General features: G+C 34.3%; 1 protein-coding gene across 3 annotated transcripts in view; it reads right to left on the reverse strand.

Annotated features, from left to right (window-relative positions):
- The window catches only part of LOC138705771 (trehalase-like), a 138004-nt gene extending 123984 nt beyond the window's left edge, over positions 1 to 14020 (reverse strand). For 2 of the 3 annotated variants that reach the window (XM_069834403.1, XM_069834404.1), the window contains exon 1: positions 13860 to 14020. In XM_069834403.1, coding sequence (XP_069690504.1) covers positions 13860 to 13951 — 92 coding nt within the window. In that variant the 5' untranslated portion in view covers positions 13952 to 14020. The remainder of the gene's footprint in view (positions 1 to 13859) is intronic. The other variant, XM_069834402.1, reaches the window with a different exon arrangement.
- Between the last annotated feature and the right edge of the window lie 6499 nt (positions 14021 to 20519).

The raw sequence follows: 20519 nt of genomic DNA on the forward strand, positions 1-20519 counted from the left end.
CAGTATTTTCCACTTTCTGTTGATCTTAATATATGTGTTAATGTTGTAGTATCAGTTATATATAATTGACCAAAACAAATTTGGTAAGAATACATTTTTTTTCAAGATTTCCTTAAGGTATGTCATTTTAGGCCTAGTTCCCCTACTCCCGGATTTTTAGTAACCTATCTCGAATTATTATATCAGTTATGGTTATTTTACCTTAGGAAATACCCATAAACAGGTCCGACGATAACGCTAAATTATGTACGCCTATTCTCCCTTTTCTACATCAGACAACATTGTTATTATAACCACTGAATCATGATGAGTGACATATACACTTTCAGAGTTTTGTTCCTAATTATGTATCAGTTATTGCCAGCTAAAATAATATTCACGCAGAGACACTTATTAAGATAAATAAATGTCAATACAGATGTCATTAATTCTTCTAAAACTCCTCCCCTTCCTTTCTCTTTTTTCTTCACTGGTTGGTAGAAGAATCAACACAAGTGCTTCCGTTTGTTATCACTTATGACTGAGGCTTTGTCAGACTCACACTAACATAATAATAATAATAATAATAATAATAATAATAATAATAATAATAATGATAATGATAATGATAATAATAATAATAATAATAATAATAATAATAATGGAAATTCTGTGATAAAATATATATGAATAGCCGTTTAAAATACTTTATTCCTTAGTTATTTAACGACGCTGTATCCACTACTAGGTTACTTAGCATCGATAGAATTGGCGATAACGAGATGGTGTTTGGCGAGATGAGGCTGAAGATTCGCTACAGTTGGGGAAAACCTCAGGAAAAGCCCAACCAGATAATAAATCCAAACGTGAATCGAAACCACGCCCGAGGGCAGGCAAATACACTACCGCCTGAGCTACGCAGATGACTTTTAAAATACTACTTTAATCATTATACAAGGTGTAAAACTCGCGCAAAGAAAGTTTCTTAATGCTAGCTAAGAATGCCCGACATATTAATATTTTATGTTGTTGAAAATACTGATAGGTTTTCAAACAAAATTACTGACTAATTTTTCCGCACAAAATTGTCTGCTTTACAGGCATGCGGTGATATGCTAAATTACTAATTCACTCTAAGGTAAAACGGGACTGACAAAGACAGCAGTTTCTTGAAGGTATCACAATGTTAAACTGCAATAGATAAAAGTATTGAACTACTTAAAATATCTTGGCAGGAATATTCTTCAATGGTTGTTTCTGATGTCATATTTCAGACATAACTTACATTTTAAAGTGAATAGTAAGTGGATGAAAGAAATATTTGCATAGCTCTTGCTTTCGTTTATTACAACGCAGAATGTAATTTGAACAATAATTTATTTAAAACAATACCTTTATATTATTTTTATGTCGAATGAACATATTGATCATAAATACATAGCATAATGATATGAAATACAATTATGAACAAGCGGCATAAACAGTTAGTAATAGCGGAATAAAAATAGGTCTATTCAATATGATTTCTTATGTCATTAATATATGTACGCTATTCAGTAAAAATAGGAATTGTATACAAATTGGGTGACCTTTGGCATTTCTTGCCGCTTATATGTGAATATATAATTTTGTAAATATCAATTAATACAATGTAATGAGAAATAAATTATTGCACTATACAGGTGTTGCTAGTAGTAGTATTTTAATTAATGGCGCTTTGAACTAGAGAATTTATTGTGTCAGAATTCTAGGTGGGCGATAAGTGATTGACAAATTTTACCTGCAGTCATCTGTAAGAGACAGACTTCGTTCACTTAACAAATCTACGACACTGGTCTCGAGGAAGTCATGCTAAAAGTTTATTGCCTTTTAAACGTAATCGTTTTCGACTTGATTTCAACACGCAACTCTCGGAACCAAAGGCTACCATGGGAATCGCTAGACCATCGAGGACGATTATTATACGGATGTGAACTATGTAACGACACACATGAAAAGGTGAAAGTGTATGTATGTGTGTGTGTGAGTGTGTACGTACGTACGTACGTATGTACGTATGTACGTATGTATGTAGGTATGTATGTATGTATGAATGTATGTATGTATGTATGTATGTATGTATGTATGTATGTATGTATGTATGTATGTATGTATGTATGTATGTATGTATATATGTATGTATGTATGTATGCATGCATGCATGCATGCATGATGATGATGATGATAATGCATGACGATGAATGGATAAATAATGGATGACTTTAAAATACATAACTAAGAATACCATGAGATAAATAGTGATAATACAATGATAATAATTGAGTATAATGCCTAAAAGAATATATAAATGATAAATCATTGCCAAGAGCAAACTAAGTCTATACATTGAAGGGATCGAATTCGCAGCCATGCATGTTGGCTTTTTTAATGCATCTGGACACTGGTGAAAGAAATTTCTAATTTCTAATATAGAAACGTTTGTGGGCCCTCATATCTTTTGTTGGAATACGTAAGGTAATATTGTTTAAGAAATTGATAACATTATTTTATGATATTACCAGACACATCTGAAATACAAAATGAATTGCAAAAAAAGTTACTGTAGTAGTGAGGCATTTAGTGGTATTATTACAATCTACCATATGAACTTTCACCATGTAACCTCATTTCTGCCACTTCTTTGTGTCTGCAGCGTGGTGATAGTGTATCTAATATAATCGCTCAGATGGATGTATATTTAGCTAACATTTTGCAACAAAATAACGATTTGTATGCAAAGCAATCCATAATCCTAAGATGTTATTGGTTTAAAGAAATATTAAAGAACTTTTAACTTAGTACGATTAATCTACGAAGTAGACTGAAGTTGAGTGATTGCATGTGTTCTGCTGTGTATTAGCGGAGTAATATTGAAGGACCTACTTTAAATTGTGTAAAGCGGGTTTCTAAAGTTTAGTAAATTTTCATTAATTTTATTTTTATCTCAACTTCAGTCTACTTCAAACCATCAACACTCCCACATACACCGAGACATACACGTACGTAAGTAATTTGAAAACCGTTATAATATAATATTATACAAATTATTATCCCCATATTCGCTTTCATAGTATTAATTATTCATTCTCGCATCACTTTCTCTTAAAATAGTTCAAATTGATCGAAATATTAATGGCAACATTTCTTGTTTTTACAGAATTCCTCCATATACACACAGTTTTTCTTAATTAAATACAGTACTTCATCAACGATATGCATTAAAAAGATAAATTATTTGGATCCAAAGGATCAAGGATAACCACTATTTACATCGAGAGCTAGATAACATTTAGATCGCAATCAAGCAAAGTACTCGTAAGTAATCTTAACACCTTTTCACATCTCCAAAATAGACTCCTATCCCATTTGATCTCTAAATAATGCTCGCATAAAGTAAATCATACTTCTTTGTTTACAGTATATGAATGATAATTTATACGCACATCACAATCAACCTACAACATCGATTACTACAAACTTCGGTATGATACACAGTTCTCCAAGACGTTGTCATTTTCTAAACATTGAATAAATTTAACCCAAGATTTTATCCATTTATTCATTTGATTTTAACATGATCATAATTTGCATAACATTATTTAATAAATATGTATTATAATGTAACATGAGTTATATGTACACACAATTCCAATTTAATCATATTTGAATCTACACTACATTGAAATTCATAATTTTATCTCATTTCTTGTTACAATTAGTATACATATAACTCATGAAATATTTTATCACCATGTATTACACACTGTTCATATTTGCTTTTATAAATCTAATTTAATCTAAGTTCAGATCACATAATTTTAATATATCTGATGATGCCCCACAAGGCGAAAACGTTCATATACTTTATATTCATGTAGCAAATAAATATTTGCAGATAGTTGTGTCTTTGATTGAAATTGATAACATTATTTTATGATATTACCAGACACATCTGAAATACAACATGAATTGCAAAAAAAGTTACTGTAGTAGTGAGGCATTTAGTGGTATTATTACAATCTACCATATGAACTTTCACCATGTAACCTCATTTCTGCCACTTCTTTGTGTCTGCAGCGTGGTGATAGTGTATCTAATATAATCGCTCAGATGGATGTATATTTAGCTAACATTTTGCAACAAAATAACGGATTTGTATGCAAAGCAATCCATAATCCTAAGATGTTATTGGTTTAAAGAAATATTAAAGAACTTTTAACTTAGTACGATTTTCGAACATTTGGTGACTATAGGCTAGAATGAAGGAAATAATGATTTATGACGTAGTTTCTCAATTAGCACCAGTTTGTAGGTGCCTAATTCGCACCGGTGCGATATGAGCAACTGTAGCAATTCTAACCGTACAAAAGAAGTCCTCAAAAATTTTAGCTGAACGAGGAATTCATCAGATAGTTGTAATATGAAGTGGTGAGAAGGGCGTTAATACAAGAAGTGTGTGTTGTACAAGCGCACCAGGTATTTTGTGCTACACATGATAATTTTTAAACGTCAAAGAGCGCAACCTACATTATCAGCGGGTGCTCCTCCAGGATCGTGAGTTGTTTGCTCTGAGTCAGGTTATATTAACAGTGAAGTATTTGTCGAATAGCTCAAACATTTTATTTGCCACTCAGACCTGCCATAGAAAACAGTGCTGCTTCTGTATGTCCACCTATACGACCCATTCTAACAATTCAGAAGCTACTAGATTATCTCGGGGAAAATGGTGTGCTCCTGCTTCAGCTTCCTCATCATAATACTCATAGGCCAGCCCTTAGATGTTTCCATCTACAAATCATTTCAGACAGCTATATCATTAATTAGTTCTTAAGTGACTTCGAGATAAACGCGAAGAAAAGTTGACGCAGTTTATAGTCTGAACCACGTCTGAACTGCCAGGTGAAGCACATGGCAAATGTGTAACAATAAAAAAACGCATTCAGGCAGTTTAAATTTTAGGTAATTTATACTCTATTTTTTCAATTTCATTTGAAGAAACGTTACTCTCTTTCATTAATTTCAATAAATTTGTAATTTGAGTTTAATACATTATTCATATTAAACACTGTTCAATATGTTCAATCTTAAAAGCTTTCCTTCATCCTGTTCCCTGCAGATTAAGAGGTGCGATTTAAGAAACCTCAGGTGCTATTTAGGAAAGAAGTTGCCTAAATGGCACCACTGACAAGTGTTTCGAAAATGTCATTCTAATTAAAGAAATATTAAATCATATTCAAGGATTCTTTTTTACATGAAAGATAAATGTTCCGGGAATGTATTTCTGTAAAGGAATATAGAAAATAAAAACTGTATTGTTCAATAAAGTGGTGATATAGGCAACCTTACCCTATATTATAAGAATAAGAATGTATATTAAACTGTCTTATACATGAAATTCTATTACTTAAATAATTTTCGAACCAGTTTACGTAGCTTACAGAGAAGCCAATATTTCCTAACTCTTGAAGAAGAATATAGTTCGGAACTACATCAAAATCTTTACTGGAATTGAAATATATTGAATCAATTTGTACCTGCATTTCAATTATTGGTAGAATTTGATTTAGATATGTGACTAGGTTAGTGACAGTGATTTAGTTTTAGTAAATCCATGTTGAGAAGAACTGAGCTTGTTTTTCACATAAAAGGATATATGTTTGAGAATAATGGTTTCAAAAATTTTAGAAAAGTTATTTAGGATCGAGATAGGTCTGTAGTTTCTGACATCGTTTCTTTTTCCATTTTTGAATATAGGAATAATTGCAGCTTGTTTCCATAATGAGGGAAATTTACCATTTTTCAAACTAAAATTAAATATGTGGGGTAAAAGAGGAATAAATATATCAGAGCATCCTTTACTTATAAAATATGGAATACCGTCAGTGTCAATTGTTTTAGTTGGTTTCAGTTTTTTAATTGGTTTACGAACATCATCATGTGTTACTTTAGGCGTAGGTAATGAGTCTGTTATATACATAATAATGTTTTCATATGTATGGCTGTGTTTAGTCTGAACAGATTTTTTCAGCGAAAGCATTGACAATGTCTAATTGAACTGTTATAATAATAATAATACTAATAATAACAATAATAATAATAATAATAATAATAATAATAATAATAATAATAATAATTTATATTTAGTACAATATCAATCATGGTTTTTTGTTAATTTTTGTATAATTACAATGCAATTTGGAGGTACAAATATATTTTGGGGATATGCTAGCAAAATGCAATTTGGAGGTACGAATATATTTTGGGGATATGCTAGCAAAAAAAAAAAAAATTGAATACCACTGCTCTAGACCATACTAACTGATCCCCACCACTACGTTCTGCACTGTTCCGATAAGTGTTCGGTGATGCAAGGTTCTTATCTATCTTGCATACTTATAAATGTGAATTGTACTCCCGGATTTTTAGTAACCTATCTCGAATTATTATATCAGTTATGGTTATTTTACCTTAGAAAATACCCATAAACAGGTCCGACAATACCGCTAAATTATGTACGCCTATTCTCCCTTTCCTACATCAGACAATACTGTTATTATAACCACTGAATCATGATGAGTGACATATACACTTTCAGAGTTTTGTTCCTAATTATGTATCAGTCATTGCCAGCTAAAATAATATTCACGCAGAAACACTTATTAAGGTAAATAAATGTCAATACAGATGTCATTAATTCTTCTAAAACTCCTCCCCTTCCCTTCTCTTTTTTCTTCATTGGTTGGTAGAAGAACTAACACAAGTGCTTCCGTTTGTTATCACTTATGACTGAGGCTTTGTCTGACTCACACTAACATAATAATAATAATAATAATAATAATAATAATAATAATAATAGTAATAATAATAATAGCAATTCTATGATAAAATATATATGAATAGGCGTTTAAAATACTTTATTCCTTAGTTATATAACGACGCTGTATTCATTACTAGGTTACTTAGCATCGATGGAATTGGCGAGAACGAGATGATCTTTGGCGAGATGAGGCAGAAGATTCGCTATAGATTACCTGATACTTGCCTTAGAGTTGGGAAAAACCTCAGGAAAAGCCCAACCAGATAATCAATCCAAACGTGAATCGAAACCACGCCCGAGGGCAGGCAAATACACTACCGCCTGAGCTACTCAGATGACTTTAAAAATACTACTTTAATCATTATACAAGGTGTAAACTCGCGCAACGAAATTTTGTTAATGCTAGCTAAGAATGCCCTACATATTAATCTTTTATGTTGTTGAAAATACTGATAGTTTTCAAACAAAATGTCTGACTACTTGTTCCGCACAAGATTGTCTGCTTTACAGGCATGCGGTGATATGCTAAATTACTGATTCACTCTAAGTTAAAACCGGACTGACAAAGACAGCAGTTCCTTAAAGGTATCACAAGGTTAACCTTCAATAGATAAACGTATTGAACTACTTAAAATACCTTGGCACAAATATCCTTCAATGGTTGTTTCTGATGTGATATTTCAGACATAACTTACATTTTAAAGTGAATACTAAGTGGCTAAAAGAAATATTTGCATAGCTCTTGCTTTCATTTAGTACAACGCAGAATGCAATTTGAACAATAATTTATTTAAAACAGTACCTTTATATTATTTTTATGTCGAATGAACATATTGATCACAAATACATAGCGTAATGATATGAAATCCAATTCTGAGCACGCGACATAAACAGTTAGTAATAGCGGAATAAAAATAGGTCTATTCAATATGATTTCTTATGTCATTAATATATGTACACTATTCGGTAAAAATAGGAATTATATACAAATTGGATGACCTTTGGCATTTCTTGCCACTTATATGTGAAAACATAATTTTGTAAATATCAATTAATACAATGTAATGAGAAATAAATTATTGCATTATATAGGTGTTGCTAGTAGTAGTATTTTAATTAATGGCGCTTTGAACTGCAGAATTTATTGTGTCAAAAATTCTAGGTGGGCGATAAGTGGTTGACAAATTTTGTCTGTAAGAGACACTTATCAAGTCACTTATCAAGTCTACGACAGTGGTCTCGAGGAAGCAATGCTAAAAGTTTATTGCCTTTTAAACTTAATCGAATCGGTGAGTGGAAAAGGGGTAACATTGCAAAAAATTCGAAAATAAACTGAGATAGCAAAGTTGTTCATATATCATAGTCCTAACAATTGAGGAGAAAAAGAGTAATATTCCTATCATCTTAATGCCAATGGCATGACCCGAGTTTTGCAGTTGAGTAGGAGAACTATAACATTCCAGGAATGTTACTTTTATTCCACTCAATAGTGGAGGTCTATTGTGTGGTAGTTTTCATATAGTATGCTTCGAGCGCTAGCGAGCACTGTAATAATCGTTTAGTTTCTTAACTGTTTTAGTGTTTGTTATTACAGGTGTTGCAGGTTATGTTTGGTCATTCTTTTTTAGTAGATTATTTTAGGACGCTTTAAACATTTAGGTTATTTAGCGTCTGAATGATATGAAGGTGATAATGCCGGTGAAATGAGTCCGGGATCCAACACCGAAAGTTAACCAGCATTTGCTCATATTAGGTTGAGGGAAAACCCCGGAAAAACCTCAACCAGGTAACTTGTTCCAACCGGGAATCGAACCCGGGCCACCTGGTTTTCCGACCAGACGCGCTAGCCGTTACTCCACAGGTGTGGACTGTTTGTTCATCGGTATTCTGTCTGCAAGATTTGGAAAATAGTTTTTGAAGTTAGTGTCTTCGAGTAAAAAACAACAATGTTAGAGGAGAAAGATAATGAGCCAAGAACAAAGAAAGGAAAGGTGAAAAAGAATACACATACAAAACAAATGGAGAAAATATCTAGGAGTAGGGGAGAAAAGTTTGTAACCTACGTAGGTGTATTAGTCGAGACCAAAAAAACAACATTATAACACCGTTTCTATGATTGTTTCTTTTTCCACATTGGAAAAAAGTATTTGTACATTTTTTTCGACAGTTACGCTATAAAGAAAACTTACTAATTTTTCAAAATATTTCTGTTCATTTTAACCAATATTTCATTTGACTGGAAAAAGAGTAACTTTCCCAGACTTTAAACAATCAAATCTAAAAACCAATTTATATATTAACAAACAAATATAAAGGGTGAGATACTTGTAACTAGTAGTAAATGTGACCCATTATAAGTTTTTTGATTAAATTAAAAATAAAGTCACAAAACAGTTTTCTTTTATTATCTCGAAAGCATGATTTTGGAATGTTACCACTTTTCCACTCACCGATTCAATCGTTTTCGACTTGATTTCAACACGCAACTCTCGGAACCAAAGGCTACCATGGAAATCGCTAGACCATCGAGGACGATTATTATACGGATATGAACTATGTAACGACACACATGAAAAGTTGAAAGTGTATGTGTGTATGTATGTATATATGTATGTATGTATGTATGTATGTATGTATGTATGTATGTATGTACGTACGTTTTTTTATTTTATTGGGTTATTTTACGACGCTGTATCAACATCTAGGTTATTTAGCGTCTGAATGATATGAAGGTGATAATGCCGGTGAAATGAGTCCGGGGTCCAGCACCGAAAGTTACTCAGCATTTGCTCGTATTGGGTTGAGGGAAAACCCCGGAATAAACCTCAACCAGGTAACTTGCCCCGACCGGGATTCGAACCCGTGCCACCTGGTTTCTCGGCCGACGCGCTGACCGTTACTCCACAGATGTGGACACGTACTTATGTATGTATGTATGTATGTATGTATGTATGTATGTGTATATATATATATATATATACGTAGGTAGATACGCATGCACGCACGCAGGCCCTTCGAGGGTTGTCGCGCAACGGATTGGTATTGTTTTTAGTAGCCTATCTCAATTTCTGTGTTTCTATTGTTATAGATTCCATTGTATATAGTCTGAATCTTCTTACTTTATACCCCAAAGGTTGAAACCTTACCATTTTGCCCCTACCACTACATATGCTTATGGATTATAGAGATTTTAAAGTTGTCAGGTTGAATTTTCTTTTGCCAACTTTCTCTCGAATTTCTGTACTGACAAATACTAAAAGCGGCAGTTACTTTCTAATTGTTATGTTGACAGCATTGTTTGTCTTCGAAAATGTTGCCAAGAGTCATAAAACGAAAGTTAAAAGCTAGTGTTATTTGAAATTTGAACGTAATTAATAATATTAGTATTAATAAATAATAGGCCTACATTAGGTTTCGTATTATCCGGGCTAGAGGGTCGTGCTCTGTTGGTAATGCAATCACGGCCCTCTAGCCTGGATAATACCAATCCTAATGACGCCGGCCGTGAAAGCCTACATTAAGAATAGGCCTACAGCAGTAGCGGCCCGCGGTTACAAAGGTTTGGCAGTTCTGCGTGAAAAATAGTGCATTTAGCAAACGCATGCTGTTTATTGCATCTACAGTAAATCGGATAACACGTATAATTACAGCCCCTTCTCGAAGTTGATTCTGCACCCGAAATTGTACTCCAACCATCCGCGCGCCCTACCCATCCCGTGCGCTACATCTCTCCCACCCGGCACAACTACACGCAGTGGAAATATGCTCCACATATTGATACCGGAATGAACAACCATCAGGAACTTTCTATCGTTCGAAAACTTTTAATTCCTACCGAATTTCGTTACGCCAACTTTTCTAGCCTACATCCGTACCAGCAGACAGGATTATAAGACATTGAGCTGGGAGTTCTCTGTGCAATTTCTCTTTTAATTTAAAAAAGGGTTGGTCATTCTAATATAAAATATTTCCTTAGACTAATCACATCACACCACCCACAGTATTTAACACACTGGAACTGCAATGATATACAGTAGTCCAGAAGCCTATGTATTCTCCTAACGCAGGTCATAAAGAGATGAGGGTGTTGGAGGTTATTTTGTATATTCGGAGAGAGCTGCTTCGGTTGCAGCTCTAATGCAGTCTTATGAGAGGGTGGAGGAAACAAGTTTTCTGCTACCGACTAACCTACGTTGAGTTCCAGGAACTGCCGATCACAGATCCGAAAAGTACACTACAGATAAAATTCTCGAGCAGTTCAAGCCTCCTCACATAAGCCCGCCATCGGTCCCTATCATGTGAAAGATTAATCCAGTCATCATATCCCACCTCCCTCAAATACATTTTAATATTATCCACCCATCTACGTCTCAGCCTCCCCAAAGGTTATTGTAGGGATTCGTAACAAGCTATTTCTTACGGTGATGGGTTGTTAGCCCTTCGCCCAACCCCCAAGCTGGAGGACCACCCCTTATCGGCTGTCCACGATTGCTTATTCAATATATTCGCAGCTACCCTCCATATCTGGAGGCCGTCTGCTCTATCCGAAACCTGAGGAAGCGTCATGCCGTGGTGATAGGGACCCATAATACATGGTTCAAGGCTCCTACAGACAGTAAACTCTCGAATCGAAGGAGAATGAATTGGAAATATGAATGAAACAATAAACTAGATTACATAAAAGCACGTTTTACATTTTTAATTTTACAGGTCCGTGTAAATGGCGGTTCTTAAGCTCTGCAGTTCTTATTGTACAGCCGCCCCTGGCCTACAGTAACAATTTCATTGCCAAACAAACAGCATACATTTTAAAGAAGTATTCGGTTTTCGGAGTTCGTACTAATCCATTTCATGTGACCAAACGAAATACATTTTTAAGTTAATTCTCATGAGTTGGAAACTGTTTAGTCAAACCAGTTACTTTTATGTTAGCAGATAAGATAAATTTTAATAATCATTAGATCAATCATAAAATTATTGTTATTTTTATCATTATTATTATTATTATTATTATTATTATTATTATTATTGTGATTTTTAACTGTTTTGGTGATATCTGGTAACAAACAACAGTCCACAGCAGTGGAGTAACGGTTAGCGCCTCTGACTGTGAAACGAGAGGCCCGGTTCAAATCCTAGTTGGAACAAGTTATCTGAATGAAGTATCTTCCTGGAGTTTCCCTCTACCTTCCCCGTACCCAGTAAGAGCAAATGCTAAATAACTTCTGACGCTAGACCCTGGACTCATCCCGCTAGCATTGTCATTATTTCACTCAGTAGTTGATAATAGCAAATTAAAAAAAATATATCAACAAAGACGGCCATATAAACGTTTTAGGAAGTAATGATTCAAGAACCCCACTATAGGTACAGTGGCCTACAATAATATTGATACAAAAATTTTCTTGACAACAATAATAATAATAATAATAATAATAATAATAATAATAATATAATTATTTTATTTAACGACGCTCGCAACTGCCGCGGTTATATCAGCGTCGCCGGTGTGCCGGAATTTTGATCCGCAGGAGTTCTTTTATAGGTGGAAAAATTAAATTACCTTGGGGCAACAGTAACAAAATATAAATGACGCTCGGGAGGAAATTAAATGCGGAATATATATGGGGAATGCGTGTTATTTTTTGGTTGAGAAGATTTTGTCATCTAGTCTGTTGTCAAAAAATCAGTAAATTAGAATTTATAAAATAGTTATATTACCGGTTGTTCTGTATGGTTGTGAAACCTGGTTTCTCACTTTAAGAGAGGAACAGAGATTAAGGATGTTTGAGAATAAGGTTCTTAGGAAAATATTTGTGGCTAAGAGAGATGAAGTTACAGGAGAATGGAGAAAGTTTCACAACGCAGAACTGCATGCATTGTATTCTTCACCTGACATAATTGGGAACATTAAATCCAGACGTTTGAGATGAGCTGGGCATGTAGCACGTATGGGCGAATCCAAAAATGCATATAGAGTGCTAGTTGGGAGGCCGGAGGGAAAAAGATCTTTGGGGAGCCCGAGACGTAGATGAGAGGATAATATTAAAATGGATTTGAGGGAGGTCGGTTATGATAGAGACTGGATTAATCTTGCACAAGATAGGGACCGATGGCGGGCTTATGTGATGGCGGCAATGAACCTGCTGGTTCCTTAAAAGCCATTTGTAGGTAAGTAAGTAAGTAACTAAGTAAGTAAGCAAATAAGTAACTAGTCTAAATATGGGATTCTTTTACATGCCAGTAAATCTACTGAATGAGCCTGTCGTATTTAAGCACACTTAAATTCCAACGACCTGGGCCGGGATCGAACCCGCAACCTCGGGCACAGAAGGCCAACATTATACCGGGTACGCCACCCAGGCCGAGAATAATAATAATAATAATAATAATAATAATAATAATACTAAGTACACTATTGAGTTAAAATCTACAACAATACATTATAATACCATATTAAGATTAATAAAACGATAAACTCAATAGTTCAATTTTACAAACCTAAGGTAAACAAAGAGGCTGAATTAATTCACTTCAAATTATGCAGATATATATTTAAATAATAAACTTAATTACATCAATGAAACACTCGGGAAATAAATTTTCACGGAAATAAAAAAAATAGTGGAAAAACGAATTATTAAAATTTGGCAGGGTGTAGATATCGCTGTTATATAATGCAAACAGAATTATAAACAAAGATTTGTCATTTTGTAGTTCAGATTCTGGTATAATGTACCGTTTTCTAAGCTTTGAAAATGTTAAAAGAAAGTCAGTATTTTTTCTTGACTTCTAGGCCAACGTTATTATTAACGAACCTCTCACTCCAGATGCGCTTCACATTCTCTCACATTGCAACAAAACATGATGTTCTTTGCAACGAAAAAACAATTAAAAGTTTGCATCTGCAGAGTTTGCCAATATAGTGGATTACTGCATATTGTTTAATGTCCGGTTAGGAAACGTTTTACAATTTTTATGACTAGACTGTGTGATAATAGGCCTAATATGTTTTGATACTTGCCTATTACATGATTGGGGATATCTGGAAGCAGCGGTCCCAGCAAGTACCGTCGCAAGCCTGAATAACAAGTGCAGATTTGTTGTTCCCAGCATGTCTTGCTCTTCGCAACTGTTCGGTCGACTCGTGACACTCGTTATGAAGTGGCCGCGGACTCTCTGCACTTACACCTTGAGATGTGGGGGAAAGAGAGATAAACCGCGTATTAGCATTTAAAAGCGGTAACCAATTTTGTTAGGTTAACATTCCCTGCAAAGTTATACTAGAAGTGATATATTATTTAGAACAAGGCTACATAATTGAGGCATTGACATGGGAACGGTCGTAACTGCCAAAAATTCGAATTTTTAGGTTTTTCATTGAGAAGGTAGTAAATGGCCATGCCAACGGCACAGAGAAGGTAGTTATGTCCGTATGTAATGAAACGAAGTTGGAAACGTAGTCACTAGATGTTGTAAGTTGTATGTGCACAGCTGTTGGCGCGGAGAAGGTAGTAACTCCTTTTACAACATCAGAGTGTGTGTAGACAAATATGGGCTGATAACTGTACAGGGCAGAATAAGAATCGGATGATTCTAATGGTCCTGATTTACATTATTGCCAAGAAACATTTTGATTCAGTGGACTTGAAATTCCTGGTTTCAGAACATTCCTACATGCCATGTGATAGGGAATTTGGCATCATAGAGAAAAGAAAAAAAAAAGATGCAAGACCATGTAATAATGATGAAGGATGAGGATTTCTTCGACTTTTCTGCAGAATGTGACAAGTTTTTGAATACAACTCCTATCAAAATCAGCACCCTGAACTGTATTAGACTCTCAAGAGCAGATTTTGCTCTAATAAAAACAAGACAGTCATTTAATGACCTTGAAATGTGGACAGAGCACAGGATTTTTAAGAAAGGACAGTCATTAACGTCAATCACTAACTTGCAGTGCTTGCAACGCCTTGAAAGAAGACCAGTCGTCCCTGATGCCAAAAAGAGAGACTTGTTATCTATGTTAGACTTCCTCGATGAAAAGTATCATGCATTTTACCGAAAAATTTGTGCATAATGTATAAATAACGTTAATTCTCAGTTTGGCTAAGGAGTGATTTCAATGTTGTATTTTCATAAAATAGGATTTCACAGATAAATCTCTGCCAGACTTTTCAAATTTCATATGTAACACAGACATGAGTGAATGCCTTTCATTTAAAGCAGTTTCTGTAATAATGCAAGTTTTTTCTTCCTCTGAAAAATTTTGTTTTTGGCAGTTACTCCCTTTCCCATGTCAGCGCCTCAATTATTATCCTACTTTCCTTCAAAGTATTATTAAGATCGCTAAGTCATACCGTTACAAATCATCGCGATGACATTTTATACAGTATTTGCATTTTGAGAATTGACGAAGCTTTAGAGACTAAGGAATGAAGTGCGAGAATGAAGTGAAGAGAAAAAGAAAAAGCATAACATGTAGGGAGTGGCAGATATTTCTTATTGTCATACATGCCATTTTTAATGTTATGCTTTACTAAAAAAAATTGACCTATGTTTTCACACAATAAGTTCTGTGAAATAGTTCGTATGAATATTTTATCATGTGTGAAGTTACCTGGAGTAGAATCATTTAAGGATTTGGGTATTTATTTTACACACAACTTATGTTTTAAAATGCACTTAAATCACGTGGTAATTGATGCATATAGAAAATTAGGATTTATAATCAGAAATACAAATGAATTAAAAACTATAAATACTATAGATACCCTATATAAAACTCTAGTTAGAAGTAAGCTAGATTATGCGTCTGTAATATGGCCACCTCAGTTCCAGTCCCATCAGAAGCAAATAGAAAGGATACAGAAAATATTTTTACGTTATTTATATTTTAAAAAAACATCACGTGTCGTCTTATGACAAGCAAATTTCGTATAATCAGTTTTTTTTTAATTTAATTATAAAACTTTAAAATCTCGACGATTAATAAATAGTCAAATTTTACTCTATAAGACTGTTAACGGTATATTGAATAACTGTGATTTTCTTAAATTCCTTCAGTTCAATGTAAAAAGAACAGAATTACGTCATAGGCAACCTTTTATTATTCTCATTCTTAGAACTGTTTTCTTCAAGAACTCTCCATTGTTTTTTATGTGTAATACAACTCTCTGTCTTTAAACTGTGATTCTCAATTGGATTTCAGTTTAACAATTGAAAAATTTCATACAGTATTAAAAAGAATTGTATTTCCTTAGATATTTAAATTATGAAGAAGTGTATTATACTGTTTTTACTCTAGTTGTTAAATAATTTTGTATCATTATATTGACATTTGACACTATATATAACTGTAATATTATACTCTAGCATCTATTGCCATTATGTATTTTCTTTCTTTCGTTTGTGTTGTTTGTTTTGTTGTTTCTTTTCTTATTATGTATTTTGTGTTTATATCTATGTAAGCCACCTGTAATTGGAAGCCTGCTTCTGTTGGTGGTGGATTAAATAAATAAATAAATAAATAATAATAAGTTAGTATTCTCATCATTACTGTAGCACGATTTTATTTGCAGCTCTTCCAGTATTAGATATTTCGGATGTGAGCAGAGTAAGATGTAATCCACCTTTAGTCTGGCTGTGGGACAAGTATTTGAATTCACTACTCAGGCGTGTAGTTGCAAAATCAGATACATCACTTTTTTCGAAAATGAGTTAATGTTATGATTTATATCTTCATATGATTCTACAACTGCTATAGCACTATTATACTCTATAACCAGATAAATCACATGGATTTGTATGATGAAAGAATAGTATTGGTTCCAAATCCAGATAAGTCATGTGAGTTTGTTTTCAAAACCAGATACATCAAGGATTTACGCATACGTTCATTGCGCATCAGTATAGTTCCCGCGCAGAAACAGCTGAAAGAAAAACGGCAAGATGTCATCACTAGCCCTAACGAGTAAACAGATATTTTCTCTAATTTTGGAACAGTCATAACTTTGTCAGATAAAACATATGACTGGAAAAAAAAAAACTGTTTCCAATATAGTGCGGTCACCAGCTCAATGGAAGTTTCCATGTAAAAGGCTTTTCCTTCAGTTGAACAAGAAGAAAGATAACGTCCTAGTGAAGGATGAAGTTCACCTACAGAAGTGAGTCTGGTCAATACAAGAGCATTTGTAAGAGAATAAAATAATAATAAATACTGCATCACCAAGCATAATGCTGCTAGGAGTACAAGTATCACAATTACAAATAAATTATATAACTGGTTTGCTTACAAAAAATTTTGGCAATGACTGAAAATCACTTCAAACATTAGCTACTATGCACATATTGTTAACAGACTGGTTAAAGCGTGGATGAAAATCAGATTTCTTCTAAGAATGAAGAAGAAAATGTGTGTGACCATGCCTGTGAAATAGGTTGTTTAATAATAATTTAATTTCTTTTGTGATGAAACAGAAGGTTTAAAATAATATATAACAGAATGGCTTTTTGCTTTCAAACCAAGATAAGTCATTTTATTCATTTGCAAACCCAGACAGTTCACAGAACAATTTTCAAAACCAGATACATCAAATACCTTTTCTCTATTATCTACTAATTATGCAATAATGTCACTGCCATATGTCATGGAACATTACAATATTCCATAACAAACGTATCCTCAAAGTATTAACATTTTACCTCTTAGTGTATAGGAGATATACATTTCTCCTTCATACTGAAAAATTATGTTTTAGTGGTGTATCTGATTTTGCAACTAAACGCTCCTACTGTAAACAGCCATCTTTACTACAGTACTTCTAACTCTAAAGTCTTGTTAGTGTAATATGTTACTATACTAGATGTGATGTATCTTGTCTCACTGTGAAAAGAGAGAGAAAGGAGATATGTCTTACCTCGTCTGTATTGTTATGGTGATTGGGGCAATGGAGCGATGCCGTCCATACATCCAGTGGCGGAAGGGCCTGCTTCCATGAAAATAGAGATGTCGTCAGTCTCCTCACACTTATCTGTATCTGTACCTGTATCCGATTCTTCTAAATTTAACACAAAACTGCCCAAGAGCTCATCCACGATACCATCTTTGCTCCTATAAAAATCTTCAATATACCGAACATGTTCACACGCACTATTCCAATTTTCAGGTGTTATTTTTTCCAACGCGGCTTCAAACAGTTCCTTAGTTTTGCTAATTTTGAAATCAGTGTTGTGTTTTGCTACGTTACTTTTTACTTGCGCCCATATCAATTCTAATTGGATTAAAGTCACAATGATATGGTGGCAAACGCAGTACGGTGTGTCCATGTTGAACAGCAACTGTGTCGATTTCGTGTGTTCTGAATCTGTCTTTTGATCTTTTAACAATATCATATAAAACTGGTTTAGTATAACACGGATCGTACGGAATATTGTGATAGCGTAACCATGCTTGCATTTATTTTTTTTTTTTTTAGTGGAAGAAACGGGAGCTTTATTTAGTTCAACTGAATGGTAAGATGCATTGTCCATTACTATCACTGAATTCTGTGGTATATTAGGGAGGAGAGTATTAATAAACCAGATCTTAAAAACATTCCCGTCCATTTCTTCATGGTAGTCTCGTGTAGATTTGGATTTGAAACACAATAAACCATTAGGTACAAATCCAGTCTGCGATCCAGCGTGAAGCACGATAAATCGTTGGCCTTTGCCTATGGGGACTCGTAGTGGTGATTCTAGGTCGCCCTCAGAATTTTCACACATCCATATTTTATCTTTAGTGTGATTTACGTTGATCCAGGTCTCGTCCAAATAGATAATGGGGCGGTTAGAAGATCGATATTCTCTTATTTTCCTCAAAAAATGAAATCTCTTTACTACAACATCACTCCTTTGCATTAGCATTTTCCGTCCTTGATTGTTTTTGACGTAGCGAAATTTCATTTTCTTCAATATCTGTCGAAGAGTCCATTTGCTACCATCAAACAATTTCGCCTCTTTTAGAGCCTCCCTCATATTATCTAAACTTGGCAAAAACTTTGATTGAAACAAATTGTAAATTGTACGGCGAATAGCAGAACCGGTAAACGAATCTATAACAGTTTTATTTGGTGTTCTGTTGGGTCTCTTCTTTCCTGGTGTTGACAAAACGTTTCCACTTTTTTCCGCCTGTTGTTTTTTATTTAAAATACGAGAAACTGTTCGCCTAGATACACCAGTCGCAACCGCCGTTCTACCTAATACATTTGATACTGATATTGTTTCTCTTCCGTTTTTCAGTGCGTCTAATTCTTCTTCAAAGAACTTATGCACCAAACATACGATTTCCCTAGCGTCTGACTGTAACGGTTTCCCTTGTTTGCCTACACCAGCTAGGAACACCAAAATCAAAAGCACAAATAACACAAATAAATTAAAAGGGATGTAAAAATCACTTACAAGTCGATACATTCTGTAGCACAAAATAGAATACTCAATAACAAAATATCTCTCTTCGTACTGTGTAGTTTCGTCACTGAGCTTGTCTTTCAAGAAACTGAGTTCCGGTAGCCTGCACAATAACAAGGTTTTGAAAGGAATACTGAGAATTTACAACCCTCCTATAATCTCCACCCTCATTTGAAGAGACTTGGTTTTATTGCTACTGAGACAAGTTAAACCTCACCAGGTATAGTCAGTGCAGTATGCAATGGAGGAGGAAAGGAACTGGCCACCCTACCTCATTATCTCCTGACTTAGTTGCCTCATGAGTGATGCCTTACTGATGTCTTCGGACAGCTGATTAAACAACAACTACTACTTCTAGCAATAAAATACTGAAGTAGATTTAGTAATATGTGGAAGTACTAGAAAGAAACGAAGTAAATTATGTTAGTAACCGCGAAGAGAACTGAAGTTCTGACATTTTTATTGGTAAAACAACACTGTTATATTTCTGACAACACAATTTTCCTGCTATTCCCACTCTTGACGGTCGTCTCGGCACACGAATGAGCACGGGACGCAGAATTCGCAATAGTACAATTCAATGCTAAAATTCATAATCATCTCATATGTAAACATAGTTAAAGACATTAACCGATGTAGAATTCTGTAATTATTTAAATATTCTTTATTCTTCTCAAGTTGGGTGGGTTAAGTGCTATTCCGAATTTTCAGTTGGATGGACTATTATTTTTGTACAATACCGAAATTTGCGATCCCCGGTTGTCTTTAAGGCAGTCACTCTGTACTATTACCATGTTTCTCCCAAAGATTGTGCACTAAAATCGCAACTCTCAAGCAAATATTAATTTATTTGAGAAGACATAGAGCCGTACAGTGGATGATCGGCGTCATGCTGACTGCACGGCATAGGAATACTGCCATGTGTTTATCTTGTGGTAGACAGAAAAACTGGTAGAAAATGAGTGCAGGATAAATCCCAACTGGAATATAAAAATACCCTAGACCAGCGTTTCTCAAACTATGGTCCGCGGACCACATGTTGTCCTCAATGTCTGTCCTTGTGGTCCTTCAAAAAAGACAGAAGAAAAAATAAAATTCAATCGAATTGCGTATGACACTATAGCTGAAAATCTCAGAGTTTGTAAACGACACATGGCCATCGCCTTTCACTTTTTCTCCCAGTACTGACATTTTATGAAATTTATTTAACCTACCCGTCTATCGCTTTCCCACT

This window comes from Periplaneta americana, chromosome 9, assembly GCF_040183065.1.
Source record: "Periplaneta americana isolate PAMFEO1 chromosome 9, P.americana_PAMFEO1_priV1, whole genome shotgun sequence".
Classification (NCBI taxonomy): Eukaryota; Metazoa; Arthropoda; class Insecta; order Blattodea; family Blattidae; genus Periplaneta; species Periplaneta americana.